This window comes from Lynx canadensis, chromosome A1, assembly GCF_007474595.2.
Source record: "Lynx canadensis isolate LIC74 chromosome A1, mLynCan4.pri.v2, whole genome shotgun sequence".
In the NCBI taxonomy this organism is placed as follows: Eukaryota; Metazoa; Chordata; class Mammalia; order Carnivora; family Felidae; genus Lynx; species Lynx canadensis.
Window position 1 is genome coordinate 92,194,136 of NC_044303.2, and position 12,545 is coordinate 92,206,680.

The 12,545-nt window shown below is 48.0% G+C and overlaps 1 protein-coding gene and 1 long non-coding RNA gene across 3 annotated transcripts; one reads left to right on the plus strand and one right to left on the minus strand.

The window, feature by feature from the left end:
• Nucleotides 1-594: 594 nt before the first annotated feature.
• LOC115514533 lies at nt 595-8,488 on the minus strand. 2 transcript variants are annotated; one of them, XR_003969010.1, is made up of 5 exons: nt 8,267-8,488; nt 7,703-8,050; nt 3,603-3,777; nt 1,502-1,670; nt 595-727 (listed from the first exon to the last, which is right to left on the minus strand). It is a non-coding gene; the product is annotated as an uncharacterized LOC115514533 (long non-coding RNA). The 2 variants fall into 2 exon arrangements; XR_003969009.1 differs by lacking the exon at nt 7,703-8,050 and having other exon boundaries at nt 8,267-8,468.
• A 211-nt stretch (nt 8,489-8,699) lies between these two features.
• Nucleotides 8,700-12,473, plus strand: NHP2 (NHP2 ribonucleoprotein). The gene is made up of 4 exons (XM_030316593.1): nt 8,700-8,921; nt 9,001-9,070; nt 11,406-11,511; nt 12,122-12,473. The coding sequence occupies exons 1-4, from the start codon at nt 8,762-8,764 to the stop codon at nt 12,245-12,247; spliced, it is 462 nt and encodes a 153-aa protein (XP_030172453.1). The 5' UTR covers nt 8,700-8,761; the 3' UTR covers nt 12,248-12,473.
• The last annotated feature ends 72 nt before the right edge of the window (nt 12,474-12,545 follow it).

The following is a 12,545-nucleotide window of genomic DNA, read 5'->3' on the forward strand; positions in this document are numbered from 1 at the left end:
CCCTCCCCCACTCCCACTCTGTCTAGGTCTCTCTCTCTCTCTCTCAAAAATAAAATGAACATAAAAATTTTTTAAAAAAGAAGAGGAAAATATCATGTCAACACAGGTGCACAGAAGGAAAGGCATGTGAGGACGGAGGGAGAGATGGGAGTGATGTGCCTACAAGCCAAGGAACACCAGGGGCTGGGGGCCATTCCAGAAGTTAGGAGAAAAGCATGGAATAGATGTTCCCCTGGAATCTTCAGAGAAAACATGCCCCTGCTGATACTTTGATTTCAGATTTCTAATCTCTAGAATTGTGAGACCATAAAGTTGTGCTGTTTTCAGCCACCCAGTTTGTGGTATTTTATTAGGTCAGCCCTAGGAAACTAATACATCCAGTCAGTTCCCAGTCTCTGCTGGTTGAACAAATGAGTACATCCCACTCCCAGCCACTCCCCCCAGCCCCACCCCCTGCTTGCAATCTGTCATCAAGAGAGAAAGGAGAGGGGTACCTGGATGGCTCAGTCCATTGAGCTTGAGTGTCCAAATCTTGATTTCAGCTCAGGTTGTTGCATCCACACGACTCCTGAAACAGAATGCTACGGGCACCAGTGACAGTCACAACAAAGTTTATTACAATGAGAGGCAAGGCGGACCAATTGGGACCAACACTCTTGGTAAGAGTGCAGCCTCGAACAGCCGGGGTACAGAGTTTTTATAGCCGATCACATTGTTTTATCATCACCTGGGAACAGAACAAAGAAACAGTTTCCAGATGAGTTAGAAACAGTTGCCTAATGAGGTGTTTATTTTAGACTTTCTGCCTCTAAGTTGCAACCAGTGGATCTCCTTGACCCTGCCTCTGATGCTCTTTTCTTTGAACTTTTTTCCTTAATTGGTGAAGCCTAATTTACAAGAGTATAAGGCGTAAAGAGTAAAGCAAGACTGTTATCTCTTCACCTTCAGTGTCAACACAAAGCTGTTATTTTTCAAGCTAAGCGTGAAGCCCTATACTACAATTTAACCCTTACAAGGTCATGATCCCAGGGTCATGGAATCGAGCCCCGTGGCGGGCTCCAAGCTAAGTGTGGAGCTTTCTTAGGATTCTCTCTCTCTCTCTTTCTCTCTCTCTCTCTGCCCCTCTCCCCTGCTCACAAGCTCGCTCTTTCTCTCTCTCTCAAAAAATAAAAATTTTTTAAAAAGAGAGAGAGAAAGAAGAAAAGAAGCAGGCCCACCTCTCACATTGGAGAGGTTCAGGGCAAGAGTACAAATGGAGCTTTCGATCCCCCCTCTTCTATTCCTACCCACGCCTCTCTGTTCTGACAGTGAGGGACCCACTTGCACATGTGTGGACGCCCCAAGCCAAATGTTCACACTCTGTCCACAACCTACCGACCCACACCTTGGCCGCCCTTCAGATCTACAGGGATGGCCTTCCCTCTGAAGAGCAGACTGGGGGAGAGGGCTACGCAGGCCCTGCTAATGGACTCCGCACCAACTGAGCATAGAATTCCCGTACCTGGAGGGTTGGGGGTGGGGAGCTGACTTCCAGGCCTCGGGCTCCTAGATTCTTCACCCCTCACCCGGGCCCTCTAAAGCTCAGGCCCCGGGAGGGAACCTTCATGCCACCAGCAGAAGCAGAAGGGCAGCCTGGGGGCTTTCCTGGCAGGATCTCCTTCAATCCTCATCTGATTTGAAAGACCAAAAAAAAAAAAACCAGGAGCTCCTAAAGTTAAACAATTTGCCCAGGGGGTAAAAAGCTGATAAAACCTTATGGCTGGGATTCAAATCCTGACCTGTTTGACTCTCAGACCCCTCCTCTCTCCAGGTATCCTGTCTCTCCCTAGGATTGGTTTAAACTAGTAAACTGATCTAAAAAGTGGTTCAAAAACAAAAACAAGCTAACAAACACTATAGCCATCAAAGCAGTTTACTACTGCCCAAATACATATAAGCATCTAGAATATGACAGAGGCATTTTATTTTATTAAATTTATTTATTTATTTATTTATTTATTTATTTATTTATTTGGAGAGAGGCAGCGCAAGCAGGGGAGGGGCAGAGAGAGAGGGAGGGAAAGAGAATCCTAAGCAGGCTCTGCTCCATGCCAGTGCAGAGCCAGACTTGGGGCTCGAACCCACAAAACTGTGAGATCATGAACTGAGCCAAAACCAAGAGTCGGATGCTCAACTGACTGAGCCACCTAGGTGCTCCCCAACAGAGGTATTTTATTTTTTAATGTTTGTTTATTTTTGAGAGAGAGACAGAGTACAAGTGGGGTAGGGGCAGAGAGAGGGAGACACAGAATCTAAAGCAGATTCCAGGCTCTGAGCTGTCAGCACAGAGCCTGACATGGCGCTCGAACTCACAAACCATGAGATCATGACCTGAGCCGGTCAGACACTTAACTAAGCCACTCAAGCACTCCTCAAAAAATTTTTAAGGTTTGTTTATTTTGGGGTATTTTAAGTGAATGCATGGCTCAATAAAGAATTCAATAAATGACAGAAGGACAATGGCTTAGCCAGCTGGAAGAAAGTCAAGCTGGAGCCCAGCCTTGCTCCTAACACTCACATCAAACCTGATGGATCAAACATTTTCATACAAACTGTGAAACCACAAAAGCACTAGGACATTTGCCTTAAAGTACTAAAAGCTCTTCTACAGCGGGAAGAGATCACCGTATAGAAAAACTGGACAAGAATAGAACATAAATGAGCTGTAAAAACATGAAATATAGAGGTGCCTGGCTGAATCAGTTGGTAGAGTGTGCGACTCTTGATCTCGGGGTTGTGGGTTCAAGCCCCACGTTGGGTGTCTGACATTACCTGAAAATAAAATCTTTAAAAAAATAATATCTAACTTCCCCAAGAACTAAATCAATGTAAATGAAAACAAGATACTATTTGTCCCTACTGGATCATCACCAACTTTCTTCCCTCTAAAAAAAAGTTGCTAAAAGGGGCTCCTGGGTGGCTCAGTCAGTTAAGCAGCCAACTTGGGTTCAGGTCATGATCTAGTGGCTCATGAGATCAAGTTCCGCATGGGGCTCTGTGCTGACAGCTCAGAATCTGGAGCCTGCTTCAGATTCTGTCTCCCTCTCTCTCTGCCCCTTCCCCGCTCACGCTCTCTTTCTCAAAAATAAACAAACATAGGGGCGCCTGGGTGGCGCAGTCGGTTAAGCGTCTGACTTCAGCCAGGTCACGATCTCGCGGTCCGGGAGTTCGAGCCCCGCGTCGGGCTCTGGGCTGATGGCTCAGAGCCTGGATCTCGCGGTCCGGGAGTTCGAGCCCCGCGTCGGGCTCTGGGCTGATGGCTCAGAGCCTGGAGCCTGTTTCCGATTCTGTGTCTCCCTCTCTCTCTGCCCCTCCCCCGTTCATGCTCTGTCTCTCTCTCTGTCCCAAAAATAAATAAACGTTGAAAAAAAAAATTTTTTTTTTTAAAAATAATAAAAAAATAAATAAATAAATAAACAAACATAAAAAAAGAAAAAGTCGCTAAAGCCCAGTCTTGGCAAGTGTTGGTGAGACGCTATTCAGAACAATTGTAAATTGTACCTCTTTTTTTTTTTTTAACTTTTTTTTTTTTTTAACAGGGCAGGATAAACACCTTTTATTACCTGACTTTCCAGGCTTTGATTTTCCTCAGATAGAACTCTAGCTCCTTGCCCTCCAGCACATAGCCATCTGCTTGGCCACACTGGCCTGGTCTTGAAGCGATGCATGCAAGAAGCTTGCCCTGCTGGAACTGCTCCTCCAGAAGACTGCTTTTAATTTTTTTTAAGTTTATTTATTCTTGAGAGAGAGAGAGCGAGAGAGAGAGAGAGAGAGAGAGAGAGAGCGCATGAGCATGAGCAGGGGAGGGGCAAAGAGAGGGAGACACAGAATCCAAAGCAGACTCCAGGCTCCGAGCCATCACTGGAATCCACGAACTGCGAGATCATGACCTGAGCCGAAGTCAAACGCTCAACCAACTGAGGCACCCAGGTGCCCCAATAAATTGTACCTCTTTAGAGGATCACCTGATAATACTGCAGATATCAAAATTATAAATGTTAGGAATTTATCCTGGATAGACTCACAAAAGTAGCAAAGATAGAATATTCATTGCAAACTTACTCAAAATAGTAAAAACACTAAAAACAAACTAAAATCCATTAGCAGGGGCTACTTAAATAAACTATGGAAATCCGCACAATGCAATGTGATGAAGATCTTAGAAGAATAAGATTTATCTCTATGGTAGAAATAGAAACATTTCCCATGATATGTTGATAAGGGGAAATAAATTGCCAGAACAGTACATTATATTATTTTTTAAATAGAATTCATTTTATTATGAAGTTTTTAAAAAATTTTCAGACTTTATTTTTAAGTAATCTCTACACCAAACATGGGGCTCAAACCCACAACCCCAACATCAAGAGTTTCATGCTCCACGACTGAAATAGCCAGGTACCCTTTTATTTATTATTTATTTATTTTTTTTTCCGAAGTAAACTCTATATCCAACACAGGGCTCAAACTCACAACCCTTAGATCGAAAGTCCTATGTTCTACTGACTGAGCCAGCCAGGTGCCTCCATTTTCTATTATTTAATGTATGTAAACAAACATAGGTACGCATATATACCCAAAAAACTTAACAGTGAATACTTGGGGTGCCTAGGTGGCTCCATTGGTTAAGCTACCCATCTTTGATTTTGGCTCAGGTCATGGTCTCACAGTTCGTGAATTCGAGCCCCAATTCAGGCTCTGCACTGGTAGTGTGAAGACTGTTTAGGATCCCTCCCTCTCTCCCTCTCTCTCTGCCCCTCTCCCACTCCTGCATGCGCATACTCTCTCTCTCAAAACAAACAAACTTTAAAAAACAAAAAAGAATGTGGGGAAATTGGAACCCTTGTACATTGGTGCTAGGAATATAAAATGGTGCAGCCACTTTGGCAAACAGCTTGACAATTCCCCAAAAAGTTAAACATAGACCCAAGATTTCTAGTTCTAGGTGTATACCCATGAGGACTGAAGACATATGCCTACACGAAAACTTGCACATGATTGTTCATAGTAGCACTATTCACAACAGTCAAAAGGTAGAAAGGATCCAATCATCCACTGGCTGATAAATGGATAAAATGCAAAATACAATGGAATGTTAAGTGATAATATTCCTACATGCTGATACCTGCTACAACATGGATAAACCTAGAAAACATTATGCTAAGTGAAAGAAGCCAGACACAAAAGGTCACATGCTATATGATTCCATTTTGATGGAATGTCCAGAACAGGGAAATCTATAGGAACAGAAAGTAAATTAGGGGTTGCTTAGGGCTGGAGAGAATGAGGGGGTCAGAGGGTACAGGGGTTTTTATTGAGGGGATGTAAATGTCTTCAAATTGATTGTGGTGATATCCGCACAACTCACTAAAATATACTAAAACCACTGATTTGTACACTTTAAATGGGCAAACTATATGGTACATAAATTTTATCACAATTAAAAAAAATCATCCTCCCCATCTTTTCAAAAGATGGGACCTTAGACCATCTGGGTCCAACTTTCTCACTTTACAGACAAGGTGCTAAAGCCTCAAGAGAGGTTAAATGAATTGCCCAAGGTCACTTGTCCTTCAGACCCCTGGTCTAATGCCCATTAAGCTATTATGGTCTCATCCAGTCTATACTGCTTCAAGTGAGCTCAAATAGCCATTAGAACAAAATCAGTAAAGTCACACAAGCCACTTCAGATCTGGCACAGAGGTCTGAGCCTGGTTTTAAAAATACATGGTGTAGGGGGCACCTGGGTGGCTCAGTTAAGCATCCCACTCTTGGTCTCAGCTCAGGTCATGGTCTCACGGTTCGTGAGTTCAAGCCCCATATCGGGCTAACACTGCCAGCGCAGAGCCTGCTTGTGATTCTCTCTCTCTCTCTGCCCCTCTCCTGCTCACATGAGCTCATGCATGCTCATGTATACACACATACACTCTCAAAATAAAGAAATTTATATAAAAAATGAAAAGTAAATAAATAAAAATACATGACGTAGTTGTATGACAGAGGATGTATCACAGAGTCCAAGCAGAGTGTGGGCTTCCAGACAAGTGGACCTGGATTGAAATCCAGCTTTGTATGAGCTCGACCGAGCTATTTACCCTATGAGCCTCCATAAATTGTGCATAATAAAGGCATTCTTTGTGAGCAAGGGAGGAAATACTCCACGTAGTGTGCTGGGCACATAAATGTTCACTTCCTTCCTCCTGCCATATGATCGTGGAGAGGCCTTCACAACTGAGACCTTGGTAAGGTCAGTTAGGCACATTTACTCAGATTGGGTTTCCCGGGGATGAAATTCTCTGCTGGACAGAGTTCATCCTGCCGCATGCACACATCTAGCAGTGCCTCTTCCCCTCGTGACTCTGACACATTGTCATCAGTCCAACAAGGCAGAAAACATTCACAGGAACACCACTCAGAAGCCGGAATAGAAAAGCACCCTTCAGGGGCGCCTGGGTGGCTCAGCTGGTTAAGCATCCAACTTCAGTTCAGATCATGATCTCATGGTTGATGAGTTCAAGCCCCACATTGAGCTCTCTGCTGTCAGCACAGAGCCCACTTCGGATCAGACCCTCTGTCCCCTTCTCTCTCTGCCCCTTCCCTGCTTGCCCGTGTGCCCTCTGCTTTCTCTCTCTCAAAAATAAATATTAAAAAAAAGAAAAGAAAAGCACCCTTTAGAGCCCTGCCAGTTATGTGTTCAGGAAGCCCACAGGGGGGCTCTCACAGTTTTAGGATGCACTTCCCTGGGACCGCCAAAACTGCTACTACAGGACCTATGGGGAGGGGGGGTGGGCTACGGGAGTGTAAGGGGGTATAGAGAGGTGTAGGGAGGTGTAAGGGAGTGTGGGGAGTGGTGGGAAATGGTACAGCAAAGTCCTAGGCAGGAAAGTAACTACCAGTGTCAAAGCTCTGGAAGGGGTTATCTTTTGTTGAGAATTCCAAAATGAAAACATCTTCTTGTTATGTTGTGCATACAAACTTTGTATACTTTCATGTTATTTTTTATTGCTTATATAATGTATTTTCATTGTTCAGTTGATAGACATTTCTATTTGTGAAAACTATTTGGGGTCTAAGCATAGGATGGATTGCATCCTAATTTTTCTTATCCAAATGCTAAATGCTAAATGAAGGGGCACCTGGGTGGCTCAGTTGTTAAGCTCAGGTCATGATCTGGTGGTGGTTCGTGGGTTTGGGCCCCATGTTGGGCTCACCGCTGCCAGCTCAGTGCCGCTCTGTCCCCCCCCCCCACACCTTGCTCTCTCTCTCTCTCTCTCTCTCAAAAATAAATATGCATTAACAAAAAATAATAATAAAATTAAATAAAATTTTAAAATCTAAAAAAAAAAGCTAAATGTAAACAACCGACTTGTTTTTTATTGAATGACTTTGCACTTGGTTACAGGATTAAAAGTTCAATTTTTAAATTGGCTTAACTAAGCAGCGCTCCCACGGCCACCTGTATTCCGTTTTTGTTTTTGTTTTTTTCCCACCTGCATACTTTTAAGTTCCAACTACTGGGGCACCTGGCTGGCTGAGTCGGAAGAACGTGCGACTCCTGATCTCAGGGTCCTGAGTTCGAGCCCCATTTTCGATGTAGAGATTAACACCCCCCCCCCAAATTAAATAAACTTTAAAAATTAAAAAAAAAAAAAGTTCCACTTACTGGCCTATTCCGCCACCACAAAAATGTCAGGCCTACCATCGTAGGATTCAAGGCAAGTAATTTGTAGCAATGATCTAATTCATATCCATCCAGTGTTCCGGGACACAGTGGAAGAAATTGGAGATAAAAGATACACCCTAGTCCGGGCCAGCTCGCCGCCCCAGCGTCACCGTCCACCAAAGCTCTACAGACACGTGCAGCGCGGACGCCCACTAGGAGACCTCCCCCACCGCGCCCCGAAGGCTCAGCCCCAGCGTTCCCGGGGACGCTCACGTTCTCCTCTCCCTCTCCACTCGGGCATCTCCGCGAGGCCGGGGGATTGTGCGGCACGCCTGGCAGCAGTAGGAACTGGGAGGAAAACAAAGGGGTCGGGGGCGCGGGTGGGAGTGGGTGGGGACTGCAGTTTTAGATGGCGTGGCAGGGGGCGTGGCAGGGGAACCTCTCCCGTGGGTAACATTTGAGCAGATCCCTGCGGGAAGACAGGCGCTCAGTGTGAGTGGGGCCACAAAGAGTGTGAGAAACTGTGTGAGAACGGAAGAGGCCCTTGGCAGCGTGAAGCTTTACCTCAACCTCGGCACCGGCGGCACTTCGCCCAGGACCATCTGACGATCAGATTCTACCGCGGTTTGGATTCACCATTCTTCCGCTCGGCCGCAGACCCCGCCCCTCAAGGAAGGGTCCAGTCCTGAGACCTGGTTTCGCCCCCGCAGGTACTGCCTCCTTCGCCGCTCCCAGTACCGGTGAGGCGGACTCTCAGACCAGCGGGAGCCAGTGTCCTAGTCACTTCCCGCCCTCACCAGGCCCCGCCTCCCCCTGGGCCCCGGCCCCTATCCGCTCCGCCCTCCGGCCGAGACTCCGCCCCGTTTGGCCTGTATTTAAGGGTCTGAGCGTCAACGATTGGTCTGAGTCAGAGACTTCATTTCCCGATTGGCTGGGGTGCCCGATTGGCTGGGGTGTATGACAGGCTTACGCATAACGGGGTGACCCGGAAGTGATTCCTGAGGCTCGGGCCGCGTGGATTCGCCTGCTGCGGGCCCGGTTGCAGCAGCTGCTGCTGCGATGACCAAAATAAAGGCAGATCCAGACGGGCCGGAGGCTCAGGCGGAGGCTTGCCTCGGGGAGCGCACTTACCACGAGCTGCTAGTGAATCTGAACCCCATCGCGCAGCCCCTGGCTTCTCGCCGTCTCACGCGGAAGCTCTACAAATGCATCAAGAAAGGTGCTGCAGCCGCCGCGGTGGCCGGTGGTGGCGCGGGTGGTGGGCCGAAACCCCCACACTGACTCTTCTGTCGTTGCAGCTGTGAAGCAGAAGCAGATTCGGCGCGGGGTGAAGGAAGTTCAGAAATTTATCAACAAAGGCGAGAAAGGGTAAGGACCCCCCCCCCCCCGCCGCCGCTGGATTTTTGCATTTCTGAACGATAACAGGTATCTCTACTAAGTAGGTGTTTGAGAAAAGTCGGCTGAAAGCGGGGGAGGGCGCTGGATGGTTCAGTCGGTTGAACCTCAGTTGGTAAGATTGAGCCTCATATCAGGCTCTGTGCTGACACCGTGGAGCCTGCGTGTGATTTTCTCTCCCTCTCTCTAAACATAAAAAAAAAAAACTGATCGGATTCAGCCCCACATACGGAAAATAATCAGCAGCCCGTGACTTCCCTTCAATACAGCTAGTGGGTACATCACATCACTTACAAGAGCGCAAAAGTAACACCACTGGGAAAGTGAGTACTGGGGAAGTGAATGGTATAAGCCTACTCACTTAGGGTAGACACCAGCTTCATTCACTCATAGACTATTGTCTATATTCTTTTTCGGGCACTGTGCTATGGGGAGACTGTCTTTAATCAAATACACATAAAATTAAAAGTTCCGAGATAACTGAAGGAGCATACAGGGTGTAGTGAGAATGACTTCATTACTTTTTTGGCATCTGTCAGAATCTGAAACTTACTTATTCCCAGGATCTCCCATTCAGGTCAGACAGTAAGCTCTTTGAAAACAGGATAAAGCCTCTCATTGCTTTATCCCTAGAAGTATATGGTACATTGTTGGTGCTCAAGAGATAAACAGTCCTGGGATTATTTGATGCCCAGTGGGAAGTCTGACCAAGAGGGCAGGGGTTCTGCCAGAAGATACTGGGTGCCACAATAGGAGAGAAGATAGTGGAGGACAGAAGTATTACCTTCTCATGGGGCTTTGTAAGCTGTGTTAAGTTTAGTTTTCATACTCAGCTTTGCAGGCCACTGAGGGTTAAAAGCCAGGGAGTGACAGAATTGTTTACCCTTAGGATTTTTCTGGCAACTCTGGAAAGGATCAGGGGCGCAAGAGTACACAAGAAAATTGAGATAGGAGACTGCTGTAGTCTAGAGGAGGTGGGGGTGATTTTGATGAGGTTAGTGGTGGCTGAAATAGAAGTAAAGTGGATGGATCTGAGAGGACTTTCAGACATGCAATGAGGAGGTATGGATTCCAGCTGAAGAGGGAAGATCATGAGTTTTGTTTTAGACACATGACCTGCCTCCTCCTATACCCCCCCCCCCCCAGCAGAACTGTCAAGTTGGCAGGTGGCTGTATAGATTCGGAGCTTGGAAGGGAGAGGCCAGGCAGGAGAGAACAGATTTGGGAGTTGTATGCACATGGCAGTGCCTGGGGTCACCCAGAGAGAAGGTACTGAGAGGGCAGCCAAGGATCAGGCTGTGAGAAGCCCCAGCACTTAAAGGCCACTCAGAGGAAGAGGTGTGCAGAGGAGAGCCCAGAAGACCAAAGAAAAACTAGAGGAGAGCGGGCCCAGTACTTTGAACCAAGAGCTCTTCCCTTATGTTTGCCTGTCACTCCCTGGAGAAACACTCTTCCTTGCCCCAGAGGCCTGACGTCTTGCCAGAGGTATCCTACCTGAGGGTTCTCTGGCAAGCCTTCATTAGTTCTGGTCACTCTTGGGACTGAGCGAATGCTTCTCAGCCCAGCCCTCAAGGCCTTTGGATATGGCCCCTACTAATCTCTCTAGCCTTCTCGTCTACCCTATCCTAGATTCCAAAGGCCCATCCCAGGCCCCCGCCAGCCAGCTCCTGGGTATGTGGTGCCATTCTGATTCTCAGTCTTAAATGCTTTCCCTGTACCCAGCCCCTCCATGGACTGCCTGACCCCTAAGAAGGTGCCAGCTTTCTGATCCATTGTCCCCTCCTGATTCCTTTTTTTTTTTTTTTTTTCCCAGTTTGTTTAGTTGTTTGAGAGAGAACGTGGATAGGGCAGGGGCAGAGAGGGAGAGAGAATCCCAAGCAGGCTCTGCGCCAGCATAGAGCCTGACATGGGGCTCAAACTCACAGTGAGATCACGATCTGAGCTGAAATCAAGTCAAGACATTTAACCAACTGAGCCAGCCACCCAGGCGCCCCATCCTGATTCCTTTCTTGACTCTTCAAGAACTGAGCTTACTCCTTGGGGTCACTACCATACCTCACCTGTCCCAGTGGGATCCCACTTGTCACACTTCGTGGCATTTACTTAATTTGCCGAGAACTAGGGATCACCTCCCCAGAGGAAGGTGATCATCAAACACAAGTTTGCGCGTACTTTCAGGAGGTGGGAGATCTACATTAATAACTGGGGTCCTTGAGAGCAAGGTCCATCTTACTGGTCTCTGGACAGAGGCACTTTTGACTGAAAGCTGGACTGAGCAAGTTAGAAATGAGGGTTTCTCTCATTTCAGGATCATGGTTTTGGCAGGAGACACATTGCCCATTGAGGTATACTGCCATCTCCCAGTTATGTGCGAGGACCGGAATTTGCCCTACGTCTATATCCCCTCCAAGACGGTAAGGAGCACACGACCCCCGCCCCGGTCTTGGTCAGCACTGGAACAGCGGGTGTGGGATCAGGTCTGTGGGAGCAGGCCACAGTGGGAAAGAACGCAGGCTTTGGAGGCAGACTGGAATGGATCCTTGGCGCTACCGGCTCCCGGTTGAGGGACTGCACGTTGGCGCTTTGCACTTCACTTTCCTTCTTGTGAGCTGGGAATCCTTGCCCTCGTGGACCATGGGAATGGAAAAGGAGGTGTGTGTGGATGTGCTGTCGACCAAGATGCAGTGCTTGTGTTAGTCCCGTTAGGCGGCTGCTGTGCTTGGGGAGGAGTGGGCATTCAAGGGGCTTGTGCAGCTGGCCTTATCCTTATACAGGGGCCATGGCCCAGAGAGGAGGTTGGCAGGGACCAGGAGAACACAGGTCCGGCCTAAGGAGATAGCCTCTGCTGGGCCGGAGCCCATTTGTGCTTGCTGTGTGGCAGTGTAGGCCCAGTGTTGCTGGACCTGACTCGAAAGTTGGCAGAGTTGAAATGATGGTGTCATGCAGACCACACGGCACTTGTCTGTGGGCCGGATGAGGCCAGCAGGTCATGGGTCTTGCAGCCTTTTTTCCCCTGCTCCACAGGACCTGGGGGCAGCCGCAGGCTCCAAGCGCCCCACCTGCGTGATCATGGTCAAGCCCCACGAGGAGTACCAGGAGGCTTATGACGAGTGCCTGGAGGAGGTGCAGGCCCTGCCCCCACCCATGTGAAGGACTCGGGCACTTGCTCCAGAAGTGGTTGGTCTGGCAGTGGGCCAGCTGGTTGTCCTCCTGCGGCCTGTGTCTGTGCATCGCCCTGGTCCCCTGCAGCATTGATCTTCCCGGGCAGCTCCGCCGGCTCTTTTGTGAAGGCATAGCCGGAATGTTCCATTGAGCATTGGTGAAGACCACTCCGAGGGTATAGTGTGGGGGAAGTAAACGCTAAGACTAAAAGGTGGTGAGTCTGTGGGTGTTTTTTTCAGCGGCAGGTGCTGCTGGGCCAAGGAGGTGGTGGGCAGGAGGGAGAAGA